Source organism: Dryobates pubescens, chromosome Z (genome assembly GCF_014839835.1).
Source record: "Dryobates pubescens isolate bDryPub1 chromosome Z, bDryPub1.pri, whole genome shotgun sequence".
NCBI lineage: Eukaryota > Metazoa > Chordata > Aves > Piciformes > Picidae > Dryobates > Dryobates pubescens.
Genome location: NC_071657.1, coordinates 132,208,670 through 132,228,811, shown reverse-complemented (window position 1 = coordinate 132,228,811; position 20,142 = coordinate 132,208,670). Strand labels below are relative to the sequence as shown.

The 20,142-nt window shown below is 42.2% G+C and overlaps 1 protein-coding gene across 1 annotated transcript in view; it reads left to right on the top strand.

The window, feature by feature from the left end:
* Positions 1-20,142, top strand: part of METTL25 (methyltransferase like 25) — a 75,035-nt gene that overhangs the window by 37,220 nt on the left and 17,673 nt on the right. Inside the window, 5 exon segments of the mRNA XM_054178471.1 lie at positions 3,225-3,319; positions 7,942-7,971; positions 9,507-9,580; positions 12,024-12,121; positions 16,020-16,135. Coding sequence (XP_054034446.1) covers positions 3,225-3,319; positions 7,942-7,971; positions 9,507-9,580; positions 12,024-12,121; positions 16,020-16,135 — 413 coding nt within the window.

The window sequence follows — 20,142 nt, the reverse complement described above, 5'->3', positions numbered from 1 at the left end:
GTCATAGCTTGAGGCCATTCCCTCTTGTTGTATCTTTAATTACCTGTGAGAAGAGACCAGCACCAGCCTCTCCACAATGTCCTTTCATGGTAGTTGTAGAGCACAATGAGGTCTCCCCTCAGCTTCCTCTTTTCCAAGCTAAACATTCCCAGCTCCTTCAGTCACTCTTCATCAGATTTATTGTCCAAGCTTTCAGTCACTCTTCATCAGATTTATTCTCCAGGCCTTCAGTCAGTCTTCATCAGATTTATTCTCCAGGCCCTTCAGCAGCATGAATGCTATGAACCACTATTAAGATTGTAGCTCAGTAGGCAGTAACTTTAACTTGCATGGATGATTAGTTTGCCTAGAGGACAGGGTGCAAATTGGAAGGGGTTTATTGAAAAGATCAATGCTTTCATCTTTCTTTGCAATTTTTTTTGTTTGGAAATATTTTAGTATGTGTTTTAGACTTCTTAGTGTGACTCATGCACTAGAAACCATGGCAGACGTTGTTTCTCTTGCAAAATATATATTTTAGAAGTTCTCATTACCTACCCTGCTGCAGTGGCAATAGTCAGTTTTGTTCCATGTACTTGATAATTAGGCTTGAAGATAATTAATGATTTATAGTTTGTCACCAGACATTTAGTGCATTCCTAGTGCTGGAACCAGTGGCAAACTGTTTTCACAAACTTCATCTGTGTATCTAAAGGAATTTTCTTCCCCCTGCTGCAAATTATCTAGAATTAAAACCCTTAAACCAGTATTCATCCCCTAGGAGCCTCTGACATTTCTCAGGGATAAAAGGAGAGCTAAGTGTCAGGTTGCCTGCAGCAGATTACCTGCTGGCTCTTATTCTGTACAGATCAGCTAAGATTGGGAACTACTGCTAGGAAATCAGGGCTTTCACTGTGGGGAGTGGGGTCATATCCTTTATAGTTTCTCAATCCCTGCCCTCCCCTTTTTTTTTGCTTAACTTCCATGAAATGAATTCTGCTTATATGTGTGCATTTGAGGGCTTTTCCAACCTTCTTGATTCTATGATGCTATGGGTCTCAGACTGTCGGTCAATTTGAAGAGCAGTACTTTTGCTGTCCTTTTTTTCACCCCATTACATGATTTATCTTTAAATATGCCTGAGTCATCTTTTTGTGCTGAAAAGCCAGGATCCTAGCCAACTTGGTGGGGTTTTGTTTTCAAGAATGTAGTAACTCTCATTCAGCTTCATATTAAAAAAAGAAAAAAGCAAATCAGCTGACAAATATGCTAATAAATATCCAAAACACTGTAGAGTTTTTTTTTCTCCATTTAAACCTGGGCATTATGAAAATAATCCCCGTACTTTAATTCTCCCACATTTGTATCAATGTTAAACTCGAAGAATGGTATTGCTAGTTGAAATATAAATAGTGCTAAACCAAACTGAGGACAGATTGTGATGCAAATGCTTCTCAGTGTTTTGAAGACACAGCAAGAGCCTTTGCAGCTGCTCTTTTCTGGAAAACAAACATTCTGCTTCACAGCAAAGCGTGGGCCTTCAGGACTGAAATAAACAAATACACATTGTGCTGTGCTACGTTCAAAAGATGTTTATGATAGGAGCAGAACCCAGTGAGAAGCAATGCTGAAGTCCTGCTACACTGAATGACTGCCCAGCTGTGGTGGTTTGGCCCTGGCCTGGAGGCCAAATGCCCACCAAAGCCAGTCTATCATTCCCCCTCTTAAGTGGACAGGGGGAGAGGAGGAAAAAAACAAGACAGAAGACAGTAATAGGATAGGAGCAAGTTATTAACAGTAATGAGCAAACAGCAATAGACCACATGGAAGCAAAAAGCAGAGAGATGTTAGTCTCTACTTCCCATCAGCAGAATGATGCTCTGTCTCAGGAATCAGGGCTCTCTAAGCTTGGTGGTTACTTGGGAGGATAGACCCCATGGACAAAACCCCACACTTACTTCTTTCACTTCATTCTTATACCTGAGCTGATGTCATATGGTATGGAATACCTCTTTGGCCAGTCTGGGTCAGCTGGCTCAGCCGTATCCCCTCCTAAGATCTTGCCCTCCCCTCAATGGGCAGGGAAATGTTGAAAGGGGACAGCCTGGATACTAGATTCAACACTAGCCAAAACACTGCTGTGTTATCAACTACTGCTGCAAAACACAGCACTAGAAAGATGCTGTGAGGAGAATTAACTCCAGCTCAGTCCAACCCAATACATACCAACAGTGTGGCCAGCAGGAGCAGGGAGGTGAGTCCTGTGTCCAGTCCTGGGCCCCTCAGTTTAGGAAAAATGTTGAGTTGCTGGAACGTGTCCAGAGAAGGGCAACAAAGCTGGGGAGGGGTTTGGAGCACAGCCCTGTGAGGAGAGGCTGAGGGAGCTGGGGTTGCTTAGCCTGGAGAAGAGGAGGCTCAGGGGAGACCTTCTTGCTGTCTACAACTACCTGAAGGGAGGTTGTAGACAGGCAGGGGTTGATCTCTTCTCCCAGGCAACCAGCACTAGAACAAGAGGACACAGGCTCAAGCTGTGCCAGGGGAGGTTTAGACTGGATGTTAGGAAGAAATTCTTCATAGAGAGAGTGATTGGCCATTGGAATGTGCTGCCCAGGAAGGTGGTGGAATCATCATCACTGAAGGTGTTTAGGAGGAGACTGGGTGGGGTCTTAGTGCCATGGTTTAGTTGATTAGATGGTGTTGGATGATGGGTTGGATGTGATGATCTTGAAGGTCTTCTCCAGCCTGGTCTGGTCTATTCTATTCTATTCTATTCCATTCTATTCTATTCCATTCTATTCTATTCTATTCTATTCTATTCTATTCTATTCTATTCTATTCTATTCTATTCTATTCTATTCTATTCTATTCTATTCTATTCTAATCTATTCTATATTGTGACCCATGGCATGGTATGGGTGCCATGGGGATTTGCAAACTTCTCTTGTCCCTTGGAGCATTTTTTCAATGGACTTTCATAAAAGACACTTGAAAGTGCTTGGGAAATTGTGAAATTATCAGCAATCCAGCATAAACCAAAACCATCTGTTTTGGGGAAAAATAGGTTTTTAATACCACTAGTGTGTGTTTTGGTGCTGGACTAGTAGAGTTAAGTTTTTCTGTTGCCATTAACTACTGTTCATCTTGTTTAATACATTGTGAATTCCATAAGTGAGGGGAAAAATAGCTGATGAAAGCTGTGCCTGGTTTTTAGTGTTGGTTTTGGTTTTTTTCTCTCCATTATGCAGAATATCCAGAGGAAGTGTGGGGATTTCCCATGTGTCAATACTTGAAGGACAAGGGCTGGTGCTGTGGTCGCAATGCTAGAATGTCAGCATGCTTGGTATGATTCCCCTCCTTCTCATTTTTTCTTACTGAGAGCTTTATCCAGATGTTATGAGATTCATTGCCTTTGGCTTCTAATCCTAAAGCCATGACTTTAGTCCAAGACTCTACAGAATAACATCATTAATGTTGTAAGCATGATGAATTATAGCTAAAAGGAAAAAAAAATAGTGTTGACCTTCCAGCTTGATATATTTCATACATGCTGAAGGCATGGAAAAAGGTTAGTATTGACAGATATGTATTTTAAGAATGGACAGAAAGGTCAAACCTTTGTTGAAACCTAAACGAGGTAACCCCTGGGGGTAATAGTTCCTGGCCAAAGACTTACTGGGGAGCAAGGTATTTGTAGAAGGGCTGCAATCAGTTACTCCCCCAATGCCTTAATGATTCATAACATTGAATGCTCCAACTGTTTAAAACCTAAACAAACCTTCCTAGTCCAAAAATTAGAAGAGCTCTGAAATCCACGAGGCTTAAGATATTGGAAACGTCTTTGTAACATTGCACCGAGGGACGAAGTCCTTTTAAAGACCTCTCATCAAGACAGAGTGACAAACTGTTGTCTAATTTGGGAAAAAACAGATGGATACTGAAAACAGCAGGCACTATTTCAGTTAGAAGGCCACTCTTCCTTATCTCTAGTAATTTTAAATTCCTGGTATCAGGTTCTGGCTAGCCTCTGCCACTCAGTTTAGGAAAGATGCTGAGTTGCTGGAATGTGTCCAGAGAAGGGCAACAAAGTTGGTGAGGGCTTTGGAGCACAGCCCTGTGAGGAGAGGCTGAGGGAGCTGGGGCTGCTTAGCCTGGAGAAGAGGAGGCTCAGGGGAGACCTTGCTGTCTACAACTACCTGAAGGGAGGTTGTAGCCAGGTGAGGAGGGTTGGTCTCTTCTTCTGGGAAACCAGCACCAGAACAAGAGGACACAGTCTCAAGCTGCACCAGGGGAGGTTTAGGCTGGATGTTAGGAAGAAGTTCTTCACAGAAAGAGTGATTGGCCGTTGGAATGTGCTGCCCAGGGAGGTGGTGGAGTCACCATCACTGGAGGTGTTTAGGAAGAGACTGGATGGGGTGCCTGGTGCCATGGTTTAGTTGATTAGATGATGTTGGATGATAGGTTGAACTTGACGATCTCAAAAGTCTCTTCCAACCTGGTTAATTCTAATTCTAATTCTAATTCTAATTCTAATTCTAATTCTAATTCTAATTCTAATTCTAATTCTAATTCTAATTCTAATTCTAATTCTAATTCTAATTCTAATTCTAGCTCTGCACCTCCATTATGGAGAACAGTGTAGACTGAAGACTCAGTATGGCCTGATGTATCATGGTTATGCAAACTTGAACTAGTCTAGTAATTCAGTGGTCTCAGAAGAAAGTATAGGAGGACAGTAGTGCAGTATTCATAGAGCTTGAATGTGTTATTCTTGGCAAGGTAAAAGAAAAAAATTGTTCATTTAGGGATGTTGCTTTAAATCCTCTTACAAGAAGTGCTTTCTAAAAGAGACACCTGGGGCTTTTTAGTCTGGAGAAGAGAGGGGATTTAATAAATATAAATATCTGAGGGCTGGGTGTAAAGGGGGAGGGGGCAGGCTCTGCTCAGTTGCACCCTGTGATAGGACAAGTGGCAATGGGTATAAATTACAGCACAGGAGGTTCCAGCTCAACATGAGGAACTTCACTGTAAGGGTCACAGAGCACTGGAACAGGCTCCCCAGAAAGGTTGTGAGTCTGCTTCTCTGGAGACTTTCAAGACCCATCTGGATGTGTTCCTGTGTGATCTGCACAAGATTCTATGGTCCTGCTCTGGCAGGGGAGTTGGAGTCGATGATCTTGGTGAGACAATGGAAAAGGTTGCCCAGGGAGGTGGTGGAAGCCTTATCCCTGGAGGTTTTTAAGGCCAGGCTGGATGTGGCTGTGGGCAACCTGATCTAGTGTGAGGCGTCCCTGCCCATGGCAGGGGGGTTAGAACTAGATGATCCTTGAGGTCCCTTCCTAACCTAACAATTCTATGATTCTATGATCTTTGGAGGTCCCTTCCAACCCCTAACACCCTGTGATCCTGTGAATAATTAATGTATCAGCTGAGAAAGAATTGTTATTGTATGACACTAACAAGGAAAAAAGGCAAATCCCTTTGAGAAAGCACTCTTTGTAAGGGGATTTAAAGCAACATCCATTTCTTTTGGAAAGAAAAAAAAGGGGGGGGGCATTTTTTTAACAATGGTAGTAAGATAAATTTTGTAACCAAATGACCCCCAAGAGACAGTACTGATCATGCCATATATATCTGTCTTGGATTTCACAGGAATCACAAAAAATTGGCAGCTGAAAAAAACTTTTTCTTTTTTTTTTTTTCCCCAAACATTCACATAAGCCAAATGGCTCCACTGTGTCATTAGATACTTCTCCTGTTACTGTGTTTGCAATTCAATGGGGTTCTCACAACTAGGGTTTTCCTTACCTTCTAGGGGGTATGAAGGAGACAGTGCAACGCACCTAGATATCCATCTTCCTAGGCATGCTGGCTTGCTAGGAGAAACTGTGTTAGCTGAGCAATGACACTCAACATTATTGCTAATGTTCATCATTACACATCATTCAGATGTGCCAAGGGCCAAAGGTTCTGGACAAGAGTTTCAGTCTCTTAGAATACATCACATCCATCTTATAAGCAGCAGCAGGTACGTGCTTGTAATGAGGCCTCTAGCATATACAGCACAAGTCAAATTTAAGTCAGCCAAAGCCATGAGCAGAGAAACTGCAACTACTTGGATCATATTTGAAGAATGGCATGGAATGGAATGGAATGGAATGGAATAGGATAGGATAGGATAGGATAGGATAGGATAGGATAGGATAGGATAGGAAGGAATAAAATTAACCAGGTTGGAAAAGACCTTTGAGATCACCAAGTCCAACCTATCACCCAACACTATCTAATCAACTAAACCATGGCACCAAGTGCCTCATCCAGTCACTTCATAAACACCTCCAGTGATGGTGACTCCACCACCTCCCTGGGCAGCACATTCCAATGGCCAATCTCTCTTTTTGTGAAGAGTTTCTTCCTAACATCCAGACTAAACCTCCCCTGGTGCAGCTTGAGACTGTGTCCTCTTGTTCTGGTGCTGGTTGGCTGGGAGAAAACAAGATCAACTGTGAAAGGAGGAGAAGGAAAAGTGGGTAATCCAGAAACAAGCAGTCTTATTTGGTGTGCTGGACTTTGTGGACTAAAGGTGACAATGACCCATAAGTGGACAGGGATTTTGGGGTCGCTATCTAATTTGTTGTAGTGTTAGATAATTTACTGAAATTTTGCCTTGATTCTGCTGTGATCTTTAATAACTCTGCTGAAACTTTTTGAGGCACAGTATCTTTCCAGCTGTGGCAAAACATTCCATGCTTCTAATTATCAGTCATTCTTTGTCGCTATGCATCATAAAAATCAAATACTCTCACACCTCCATCAGGGTTTATGATGTGAAGAATCTGTTGAAAGATACTGCACAGCATTTTAAACTTCAGTCTCTCTCAGGCTTTTATTTTATCTAACTTTACATGCATAAGTACAATCTATCTGTATATTAGGGTATTTAGGCATTTACATACATCCCTCAGTTTAGGAAAGATGTTGAGTTGCTGGAACATGTCCAGAGAAGGGCAACAAAGTTCATGAGGGGTTTGGAGCACAGCCCTATGAGGAGAGGCTGAGGGAGCTGGGGGTGCTTAGCCTGGAGAAGAGGAGGCTCAGGGGAGACCTTATTGCTGTCTACAACTACCTGAAGGGAGGTTGTAGACAGGCAGGGACTGGTCTCTTCTCCCAGGCAACCAGCACTAGAACAAGAGGACACAGTCTCAAGCTGCACCAGGGGACGTTTAGACTGTATGTTAGGAAGAAATTCTTCATAGAGAGAGTGATTGCCCATTGGAATGGTCTGCCCAGGGAGGTGGTGGCGTAGCCATGATTGGGGGTGTTTAGGAGGAGACTGGATGGGGTGCTTGGTGCCATGGTTTAGTTGATTAGATGGTGTTGGATGTTGGGTTGGACACGATGATCTTGAAGGTCTCTTCCAACCTGGTTTATTCTATTCGATAGGTTGGACTTGATGATCTTACAGGTCTCTTCCAACCTTATTGATTCTATGATTCTATTCTCTTCTCTTCTCTTCTATTCTATTCTACATTTATCTGAATTTTAGAGTATTTAAAGTATTTAAAGATGTTGTGCATTGAACTATTATTTAATTTCAAATAGTTGAATAGGCAAAGTGAATTATTTGTATTTCAGTAGGAACAGGCCAAAGAAAAATGTGTTTCTCTTTAGCACTTTCACAGAAAGCAATCCTCTGAAATTTTTTTACAATGCTAGGAAAAACAAACAAATCTCCTGCCTCTTTCTGTACAGTCAGTTGTCATTGCTACTCCTATAAATAAACAAAAATAACACGGAGGAGCTGATTATGAGTCCCCGAAGGTATTAACGCTTCCAAGTGTGCAAGCTTGTGTTATTTCACACATCTTTTAAAATGTCATGTCCTCTGACTTTTATACAATGTGTTTATAAAATGTTCTGGTAAAGAATAAACATATCAGCAACTTAATTCCTTCACTTTTAAAGGCTTTGGAGCGAGTTGCAGTTGGCCAAATGGTAAGTGATATTGTTTATTTTAGCCATTCTAAGATAAAATGTGGTTTTTCCCCCCCCTTGAATGTTCTTAATCCATGACCTTTTATTGAACCTCTGCATTTCTAGAATCTAAAGCACTAGCATGGGCTGCATGAAACCCCGACTAGATAGCATGTGTCATCAAGAAATCACATTTTTATTGCTGTGATTGTACTTAGAGTATCTGCTTTCTTCTGATAATTAAGAGTCTGGGGGAAAAAAGCGCGCCTTAAAATGTAAGGCATTGAACTATGCTTCCTAACTTTCACCTTCTGCTAATACATAAATTCAGTATGAAAGTCCTTCTGATATCTCTGGTTTGGATCACTCTATCCCAGTGTTTTATCAACTAATGTAAAAAATAGAAATTCTTATGACAAAAGCTTGAATCTGCTAGAAACATCATCCTCATTTTAAGGGGCTGTTCAGTCTGGAGAAGAGAAGGCTCCGAGGTGACCTAATTGTGGCCTTCCGGTATCTGAAAGGGGCCTACAAGAAGGCTGGGGAGGGACTTCTCAGGATCTCAGGTAGTGATAGGACTAGGGGGAATGGAATGAAACTGGAGGTGGGGAGATTCAGGCTGGACATGAGGAGGAAGTTCTTTGCCATGAGAGTGGTGAAGCCCTGGAATGGGTTGTCCAGGGAGGTGGTTGGGGCGCCGTCCCTGGAGGTGTTTAAGGCCAGGCTGGATGAGGCTCTGACCAGGCTGATCTAGTGTGGGGTGTCCCTGCCCATGGCAGGGGGGTTGGAACTAGATGATCCTGGCAGTCCCTTCCAACCCTGACTGATACTATGATACTATGAAATACCTCTATATTCTTTTTTCCTCCGTGAATACTTTGAATTGCTGTTGTGCAAGTTATCCTTTGGGGAATGGTGGACAGTAACTGTTCAAATATATAAAAGGCAAAGCTGAGAGACCTCTTCTTTTTTAATATAAGCCCATTGACCCCAGTACTGTAAATACATTTTGCAGTGAAATTTTTGTTGGCAAGCATGAACTATTTTTATGCAAACATCTTTCATACACAAAGTTATGAAGTTTTCACTGTATTCTGCTTTTATGAGCATGGTGCTTACTGCATGATTCAGACTACAGTGCATGATGATTCAGCTAGGGAATTAGTCCTGCTGCCTTTAAAACAGCTTAGGTAAATTGTTAGATTTGTTTTGTGTTGTAGAATTTGGATCACAATCAATACATTTTCCCTCTGTTTGTTTGTTTGGGTTTCTTTCTCTCTCTGCCAACCTTTCAACTTTTACTTCAGATTTTGGGTTTCTTTGTGTTTCCTTTTCATTTTCTTTCTTCTGTTCATAGTTATGTTAGAATCTGACCCCAAAATGTAATCTTAACTGGTTACAAGGGCATTAGTAAATTGTCCTCTTAAAACTGCCAGGACTGATTGTAAAGAATAGATGCCAGTAAGTAGTTGAGGAGGCCAATACTGATTTTGTTACTCTTATCTTAATTCCAATGCCAAGTTTAAATCCTTGCTGTTGTGATTTCTTTTCTGCAGCTGCCTACAGAATCATTGTTTTATCGAGCTGTTCTTCAGGTTATTATAGAAGAAATTTATGGTGTCACCAAGAGGTATGAAAGCTCTGAATTCACAGAATACAAACCAAAGATCTCATTTTTTTTCACCTCTGTTCTACAGAGAAAGAATTTCTTAGAAAGCAGAAGAGCACAAGGATCAGGCTTATCAGACTTCATATGCCTATCAGTGTTAAAATGCAGGATAGATTAGTTCATCCTAAATCCACATCACAAATGTATTGCCCTTCTGATTGACAGCTGGCTGAACATGAGCCAGCAGTGTGCCCAGGTGGCCAAGAAGGCCAATGGCATCCTGCCCTGTATCAGGAACAGTGTGGCCAGCAGAAGCAGGGAAGTCATTGTGCCCTTGTACTCAGCAGTGGTTAGGCCACACCTTGAGCACTGTGACCAGTTCTGGGCCCCTCAGTTTAAGAAGGACATTGACACTCTTGAATGTGTCCAGAGAAGGACAAGGAGGCTGGGGAGAGGCCACGAGCACAAGCCCTACGAGGAGAGGCTGAGGGAGCTGGGATTGTTTAGCCTGGAGAAGAGGAGGTTCAGGGGAGGCCTTATTGCTGTCTACATCTACCTGAAGGGTGGTTGTAGCCAGGAAGGGGTTGGTCTTTTCTCCCAGGCAACCAGCACCAGAACAAGAAGACAGAGTCTCAAGCTGCACGAGGGGAGGTTTAGGCTTGAGGTGAGGAAAAAGTTCTTCACAGAGAGAGCTGTTAGCCGTTGGAATGGGCTGCCCAGGGAGGTGGTGGAGTCACCATCCCTGGAGGTGTTCAAGAGGGGATTGGACATGTCACTTGAAGCCATGGTTTAGTAGTCATGAAGTCTTAGGTGACAGGTTGGACTTGATGAGCTTTGAGGCCTTTTCCAATCTTACTGATTCTGTGATTCTATGATTCCTTTACCCAGAGCTGACGTAAGTCCTCTTTGATCCTAGATATGTTTGTAAAACTTATCTTCACCAGAAAACTGACAGCAAAATCACTAAAAAGTCAACACAGTCCTGGGCTACCCTGTTACGTGGAGGTCCTGGGATCTTCTTACTAAGAATCAAGGGAGGAAAAAGTTTTAAACTAAGATCTTTCTACTCAGTATTTCATTGGGTGGGGCCAGGAGGTGAGTGTATTCCTTCCTAAGATGAAAATTCTGCAGCTGAAAATTTAATTCTTATGCTACACAGCTGGAAAATTAATTATGTTGGGGCACAGTTAAGAAAGCAAATTCAGACCAACAAAAAACTTTTCCTGTTGTTTCTCCAAGATACTTGAAGCAGAGAAAAGAGAACAAATCTAAGTGGCCTGTTAGGATTCAGTCTTCCTATACATTTTATTTATTTATCTTTTTTTTCTTTTGGTGAGTTTATGTGATTTATTTTAACATGTTTTCTGAATAACCCACATTTTTGGTTGGCTTCAAAAGCAAGGCCACTGAGTTGTAAACAGGAGAAAGTTCTGGCACCATTTAAGGAGCTAAAAAGTGCAAGCATAAGAACACAAAGTAACAAGGAGAAGTGAAATATTACTCCAGCTCGGTATTTGTTTGGTCCAGTGGTTGATGGTAAATACATTACAACATCATTACAGCAAATTATATTAGCATCATAGAAGGTAGTATCACAGTATAACAGTATAACAGTACATTAGAGGTTGGAAGGGACCTCCAGAGATCATCCAGTCCAACCCCCCTGCCAAAGCAGGATCACCTAGGGTGGTCCACGCAGGAATGCATCAAGGCGGGTTTTGAAAGTCTCCAGAGAAGGAGACTCCACAACCTCTCTGGGCAGCCTGTTCCAGGGCTCTGTCACCCTCAATGTAAAGAAGCTTCTCCTCATGTTGAGGTGAAATCTTCCATGTTCAAGCTTGTACCTGTTGTTTCTCATCTTACTACTCTGCACCACCAAAGGACCTTGGCCCCCTCCACTTGACACCTGCCCCTCGGATATTTATACACATTGACAAGATCACAGAATCACAGAATCACCAAGGTTGGAAGAGACCTCAAAGATCATCAAGTCCAACCTGTCACCATAGACCTCATGACTAAACCATGGCACCAAGTGCCACGTCCAATCTCCTCTTGAACACCTAAATCCCCTCTCATTCTTCTCAAGACTAAACAGCCTCAGGGCCCTCAGCATCAGCAGAGAAAAGAATTTTATCAGTCATATAGGGAAATAAAAAGATTGGGGGAGAAATTAAAAAAAAAGCCCAAACTTTAAAAAAAAACCCAACTTTCAACTTTTTAGGTGAAATAACAACTGTACTATAAGCATAGTACAACTCTTCCATTGCTGTATCTAGAAATTTCTTTGAATATTAGCTAGTTTGTTTTAAGTAGAAGGAGGGAGAAGGAAAATGGTTACTAACTTGGCAGCTGTAGCTGTCTGACTGTTCTATTTCTCCTCAACTAAGAACTGAATTCAAAAGGTGTTAATTGCTGTTGCTGGAGACATATAAAAGCCTGCATGTTGCTGCTGTGTTTGCAGCGATCGGCACGTCGGGAAGATCTTCTCCAAATCATCCTCCTTCATCGATTATGTCAGGAAGTCTCTGAAAAAGCTGGAACTGGATGGTTCGAAGGTGAGTCACTGAACAGAGACAGTGGGAAACATTAATGTCTGTGGAAGTTGTGGAAGTCACAGAATCACAGAATCAGAATTCAGGGGCTGGAAGGGACCTCAAGAGATAGAATAGAATAGAGTAGCATAGCATAGAATAGAATAGAATAGAACAGGATAGAATAGAATAGAATAGAATAGAATAGAATAGAATAGAATAGAATAGAATAGAATAGAATAGAATAGAATAGAATAGAACAGGATAGGATAGGATAGGATAGGATAGGATAGGGTAGGATAGAATAGACTAGAATTGAATTGAATTGAATTGAATTGAATTGAATTGAATTGAACTGAATTAACCAGGTTGGAAGAGACCTTTGAGATCATTGTGTCCAACCCATCATCCAACACCATCTAATCAACTAAGCCATGGCACCAAGCACCCCATCAAGTCTTCTCCTAAACACCTCCAATGATGGCAACTCCACCACCTCCCTGGGCAGCCCATTCCAATGGCCAATCTCTCTGTAGAATTTCTTCCTAACCTCCAGCCTAGACCTTCCCTAGTGCAGCTTGAGACTGTGTCCTCTTGTTCTGGTGCTGGTTGCCTGGGAGAAGAGACCAACCTCCACCTGGCTACAACCTCCCTTCAGGTAGTTGTAGACAGCAAGAAGGTCTCCCCTGAGCCTCCTCTTCTCCAGGCTAAACAACCCCAGCTCCCTCAGCCTCTCCTCATAGGGCTTGTGTTCCAAACCCCTCACCACCTTCATTGCCCTTCTCTGGACATGCTCCAGCAAGTCAACATCCTTCCTAAACTGAGAGGTCCAGAACTGGACACAGTACTCAAGGTGTGGCCTAACCTGTGCAGCGTACAGGGGGAGAATCACCTCCCTGGTTCTGCTGACCATACTGTTCCTGATGCAATATTATTATTAATAGAGCAAATCCATAATTATTTTTATGTATTAAAAAAAGACCAACACATGAAAGTTGGTGTTTTTCATGAGGATTTTTGGAAATAGACTTCCATGCATAAATTCTCTGCAAGATTTTGATTTTAAGTTACTTTATTCTAATGATTTTTTAACTAATCCTTTTCTTACACATGGTGCTTAGGATTAGATTTACTTTTTTTTTTAAGCCTTTCTGGTATTTCTGAATTTAATCCTATAAATCCCCTTTGAGGAAGAAAAGAAATGTAACATGTGCTCTATTTTATACTTGCTGTCATTTAGAGGTAAATATACTTTTCAGATGCTGAGTGAAGGAGGCATGAATCACAGAAACATAGGATGGCTTGAGCTGCAAGGCACCTTAATCATCATCTAGTTACAACCCCCACTGATATAGATAGAGTCACCTCTTAGACCAGGTAGCTCAAAGTCTATCCAGCTGGTCATAAGCACTTCTAGGGCTGAGGTGTCCACAATTTATCCATGCATGTCTCATTACCCTCACAGTAAAGAGCTTCTTGCCTATGCTGATAAAACACATCCTGATAAAAGGAACTCTTGCACCCCTTTTAAATCCAACTGAAATACTGTCCTATGCAAACACAGAATCATAGAGTTGTCAGGGTTGGAAGGGACCTCAAGGATCATCTAGTTCCAGCCCCCCTGCCACGGGCAGGGACCCCTCACGCTAGATCAGGTTGCTCAGAGCCACATCCAGCCCGGCCTGTTGCTTTTTTGTCTGTACTTACATGATCCAAAAAACCATGGAAAAATTAATCACATAGTAGACACTTTGGCCCCTTTTATTGTCCTTTTTTTTTCTGCAGCAATATTATCTTGATCCCTTTGGACATCTGTTGAAACTGAGAAACATAACATTATAGCAGGATAGATATTTCCATCCATGCACTGTGTTTCGCTTACAGTTTAGCTCTCAAAGCATGTTCCAATTTAGTTTAGCTTTTAGGCAGACTCCTTAGGTAGCCTTTGAACATCTTTGAACCATTAATACTTTTTTTTTTCCTTTAAATTAATAAATGTTAAGGGTGAATGTTGAGATTTTTTTAAGTAAGTAACTACAACATTGACATTTTACCTTATAAAATTTGGGGGAGATTTCTGTTCTGTTCTTAAGTGTCTTGCCTTAGTATTACAGCTGCTCAATTGGTCAACAGATGGCAACATAGCATTAGGCACAGAATATGTGTGAAGCTCACAAGAACACTGTGAAAACAAGTTGTGCAAAGGAGACACTGAAGAGCATTAGACAGATTATTAACAAATTTAGTACAAGTCAGATAAAAAGGTAGAAGTGGCAAGTATGTAAAATATTTAAGGTAAATGTTGTGGTGGTCTTTGGTAAAGCAGTGCTTAAAATTTGTCAAATCACTTTGAAATTTGCCAGCCACACCATGCATGAACTAGGAGAAAAATGCAAAACCAAATAAGCAAGTAAATGCAAATGGCATTGGAAACCTTTTTACAGCATGAAGAAAAAAACATGCCTGAAACTCACTATGTTTTTAAAGGACTGTTGGAGAGCAGTGAAGGGGAAAAGGACCCGGAGTTCCTAGCAGATGGGAGGTTGACCATGAGCCATCAATGTGCTCTTGTGGCTAAGAAGGCCAATGCCCTTCTGGGGTGTATTAGAAGGGCTGTGGTTAGTAGGTCAAGAGAAGTTCTCCTCCCCCTCTACCCTGGTGAGGCCTCATCTGGGATATTGTGTCCAGTTTTGGGCCCCTCAGTTCAAGGAGGACCTCAGGTTAACTGCCTGAAAGAGTCCAACACAGAGCCACAAAGACAATGAAGGCAGTGGAACATCTTCCTTATGAGGAGAGACTGAGGGAGCTGAGGCTTTTAGCTTGGAGGAGACTGAGAGGTGACTTCATTCATGTTTATAAAGATGTAAAGGGTGAGTGCCAAGAGGATGGAGTCAGGCTCTGCTGGGTTATGCCCAATGACAGAACAAGGGGCAATGGGTGGAAGTTGAGGCTTAGGAAGTTCCTTGGAAACAGGAGGAAAGCTTTTTTCACTGTAAGGGTGATGGAACACTGGAACAGGCTGCCCTGGGGGATTGTGGAGTGTCCCACTCTGGAGATATTGAAGACTTGTCTGGATGTGTTACTGTGTGATCTGTTGCAGGTGATCCTGCTCTGGCAGGGGGGGTAGGACTGGATCACCTTTCAAGGCCCCTAACATTCTGTAATTCTGTGATTCTGTGGCTGTATTAAATTCTGTCTGCAAATTGAGTTACTTGTTTGCTTTTCTACATAAATAGATACTAACTTCATGCATTTACCCGAGTTGAAAGTAAAATGGTGCCTTCCTCAGTATAGGTACAGTCACCCCAAAGCAATAATGGATTGTTTGTGCGATAATCAGTTTGCTAAATCATCGATTAAACTCTTAGGTAGTGAGCTGTAAATTCTTTGCTTTAAAACTAGTAAGCATGGAGACATTGTGTCAATATGTTGGATTTTAGCTGCCTTTTGCTAGAAAGGGTTTAGGGCAAATTCAGATTGCCCTGAGACAAAGGTGTCTGTCAACACTACTTCAAGCTGCATATGTTTGTGTGGTTGCTAAAGACCTGATTCCAAGTCAGTGCTCATTTTTGCTTATATTTCTCCTCACTTGACTGTACAGCTGGCTGCACACTGAAGACTGAATTTTATGCTGATGTAAACAACATTAATTTTTATTTCCCAGCTATGTTGAGACTTGCAGCAGCACAAAACCAGTGGTATTTTGATACCACTGAGAGGAAAGTTCTTGCTTCTTCAACAGTGGTTCTGACACGGCAGTTTTCGTGGTGAAGTCAGCACCGTATCTACAAAGCATTGGAGAATGTTAAATGCCTCTCTTCAGGAAAAAGAAATACTTACATAGCTAGAAATGTGATGAAGCTTAATCATTTCCTCTCAAAGACAACAAAAATCAAAGAGAAATTTATGCAGAATTTGTTTCCCAGCTCTGTTTTTAAAAAGGAACAAAAGAGCAGCTGTACTGCATAGACCAAATGTCTACTCTGTCTCTGGCATTGGCCAAAAATTAATGCCTTGGGAAGAATATAAGCATATATGAAGGGTACTTCCAGAACAATCCAAAATGTGCCCATCATTCAGCAAAAACAAAGGGAGGCAGTAATTGTCTTCATGCATGAATGTATTTAGGTGATGTTTAAAAAGCATCTAAAGCTTACTAACACCATGTAATACAAACAGAGAACTGTGAGAAAATACTGTTTGCCCCTGAGTCACTGTTTTATGTGTGCAAGAATATTTTCTATAAAACAGAAGTCAGAAAACTGTGAGTCCAATGGCATCCTGGCCTGTGTCAGGAACAGTGTGGCCAGCAGGAGCAGGGAGGTCATTCTCCCCGCTGTACTCAGCGCTGGTTAGGCCACACCTTGAGTCCTGTGTCCAGTTCTAGGCCCCTCAGTTTAGGAAAGATGTTGAGTTGCTGGAAGGTGTCCAGAGAAGGGCAACAAAGCTGGGGAGGGGTTTGGAGCACAGCCCTGTGAGGAGAGGCTGAGGGAGCTGCGGTTGCTTAGCCTGGAGAAGAGGAGGCTCAGAGGAGACCTTCTTGCTTCTACAACTCCCTGAAGGGAGGTTGTAGCCAGGTGGGGGTTGGTCTCTTCTTCCAGGCAACCAGCACCAGAACAAGAGGACACAGCCTCAAGCTGTGCCAGGGGAGGTTTAGGCTAGATGTTGGGAAGAAGTTCTTCATAGAAAGAGAGATTGCCCATTGGAATGTGCTGCCCAGGGAGGTGGTGGAGTCACCGTCCCTGGAGGTGTTTAGGAAGAGACTGGATGGGGTGCTCGGTGCCATGGTTTAGTTGATTAGATGGTGTTGGATGATAGGTTGGACTCGATGATCTCAAAGGTCTCTTCCAACCTGGTTAATTCTAATTCTAATTCTAATGCTATTCTATTCTATTCTATTCTACTCTATTCTATTCAACTATGCTTATCAGAAAATCTAGGAGAGCTTAATCTCTGCATGATAATGAATATACCTGAGAGCAGAGGCCTAGCAGCACTAAGGTTTTTAGGAGTCACTGCCAAGGTTTGGTGGCTTGGCCTGTATAGCAAAGTCATGGATGCTTTTGATCACTGTGGCTGGATCTGGACTGTGGGACATAAATACCCTTTCAAGCTCATGATTCATGATAAGCATCACAGCTGCTCGCTTCATGCACACCAATTCCTCTGTTCCTTATGGAGGGGTAGCCCTGTTGCAATCTGGTAATTTTCCAGTCTGGACAGATGTGGAGGCAGGATAAAGAGTGTGAGTGCATAAAACACCTGCTTTGATACTCATTTATTTAAACTGTGTGCCTATGGCTAAATACAGAACTGATGAAGACTCTTGTTAGGTATAAATAGCCAAACAGTGAGCTAATTTTTGCTATTGTTTTTCAGTAAAGTTCTTTAATCCTGCCAAATCTTCATGTGAACAAGCCCTTCTTCCTCTTTCATTAGTGAAATAGATGTGAAGATCATTGTGTATTTGAAGTAAGAACCAGGCCCTTTATCATCAGAATTCGGTCAGAGTGAGACTAAATAGTATCATAATTTTTCTACCAAAAAAAAACACAGAATAGCATTTCTCAGTCACCTGGAGCCATTCATTGTTTCAAGTTAGTTTGGGGGCTGAGGTTGCCTATATACCTTAGCCAATATAATTTCATCTATTGTGGTTGGGTTTTTTTCAGTGTGGAAGAGCTTATCAAGTCCAGATTAAACACTTAGATGCAAATTAACATGTTTTTTTCTACCTTTTGGTACAAGACCACTCCTTTTACACATCTCTCCACCTCAGTAGCATAACTGAGACATACACCATGACTACTGAATGTCTTACAAAATACTCTGATTTTCTGAAGGCAGAGAGAGGTCTTTTGGTGTATGCTTGATGTTTAACAGGTATGGTTATCTTGCTTCTAGTTCAACACTAATGTTCTGTGGGCCAAGGATCCTGGCACAGTGCTTTAGAAATTGGTCTGGATACAATCCCAAGGTAATATTTTATTCCTAGCTCAGTACCTATACAGAATCACAGAAATAACTAGGTTGGAAAAGAAATTCAATATCGTCCAGTCCAACCTATCACCCAACACCACTTAATCAATTAAACCATGACACCAAATGCCTCATTCAGTCTTGTTTAAAACACTTCCAGTGATGGTGACTCCACCACCTCCCCAGGAAGCCCATTCCAGTGGCCAATCTCTCTTTCTATGAAGAATTTATTCCTATCATCCAGCCTAAACCTCCCCTGGTGCAGCTTGAGACTGTGTCCTCTTGTTCTGGTGCTGGTTGCCTTGGAGAAGAGACCAACCTCCACCTGTCTACAACCTCCCTTCAGGTAGTTGTGAAGAGCAATAAGGTCTCCCCTGAGCCTCCTCTTCTCCAGGCTAAACACCCCCCAGCTCCTTCAGCCTCTCCTCATAGGATTTGTGCTTCAGACCCCTCCCCAGCCTTGTTGTCCTTTGCTGGACACATTTGAGCATCTCAACATCTTTCTTAAACTGAGGGGCCCAGAACTGGACACAGGACTCAAGGTGTGGCCTAACCAGGGCTGAGTACAGGGCAGAATGAATTCCCTGCTCCTGCTGGCCACACTATTCCTGATACTGGTCAGGATGCCATTGGCCTTTTTGGCCACCTGGGCACACTGCTGGCTCATGTTCAGCCTACTGTCAGCCAGTACCCTCAGGTCCCTTTCTGCCTGGCCTCTCTCCAGCCACTCTGACCCCAGCCTGTAGCGCCGCATGGGGTTGTTGTGGCTATGTTGGTATGGGAAGAGCATTCAGTGTCACATGAGTGAAATCCTTGCTGTCAGATTTCTTTCCCTTTCTATTCACTGCTTTAGCTAGTTTAACATGACTGTGGCCTCTTACTTAAGGGAATGTAGCATTTGTCCCTGTTTTTTCCTAGAGGAGCTGGCCACTTTTACCCTTGTTAACCTTGTTTCTTTCAAAGAGCAAGAGCAATCACTCCTTCCTCTTCAGCAGAACATATTTCAGCTCTGTAGCCACCTTGCAGATGGATTTAAAATTAAGCCACTTCATTAATACTTTTGGTTGCTGCTTAAGACAGTAAATTCTGCAAATTGCATTGCACTGGAAAAGAAGTCCATAAAAGTACAGACATACTTGTGCATTTCTAGAGTCTTTGAAGGGAAAACCCCCAAAATGTTCTTAAATTGCCTGCTGTCTTGTACTTATTGAGGTAGATTAGCAAAAGATCTTTCATAGGGTGATTCAAGGAAGAGAGTGTTTACAAGGCTAAGCCCTGGATGCATGGCTGGCAGACTTTATGATCTGTGACCCAGCTAGGATCCATTTCTGCTGCTAAGTGAGCGCCTCAGTAAGTGGAGCTGTTTAACAAAGGGAAGCTGGTCAGGATTCCTGTAAAGTGCAGTCTGGAAATAAGGAGAGAATGCTATTTAATGCCATATCTGGATTACAGGAAGATGTACAGGGGTGGAAACACTCCTGTCACATCCACAAAGAGAAGCTATTAGTCACTTCGATTTCATGTCCTGCTGTGTCCATGCTATAGTTACTGCTATGGGCTAATAGCATAGAAGGTAGTTATTTTATCTTAGTCAAAACACTTCACAAATCACTTGGCCCTTTCACATGTAGGCATATGCAAAGGACATACAATATCAATTTCAGGGGTAGGGTCATCTTAAGCTTTCACACATGGAGAAGTTTATGTGCCCAAATGTGTTGGTGTAGATTCACTTGGCTTTGTTTAACCAAGCTCCCAAGTCTCCTGTGACTGGTGTATTTCAGTTTTCAACAGTCTAGTGTCTGCACATAACCTGATGTTGCTGAGGCTTTTCCCTTGGAAAAAGTCATTTATTTGGTGGATGCCCCACCTAACCACCTGAGATGAGATCTGCAACAATAATCAAATAGTTAATGCTTGGTTTCCACCATCTCTGTTCACTCTAATCCTGACCAGACTCATTAAAAATAACTGCTGCCTGTGTGTCTTTTCCAGTCTTGTGCTTCAAGTAGAGCATCCCAAAAAGATTTACAGCTGTCAAGTCTCAACTAGCAGGCCAGTAAAGGGCAC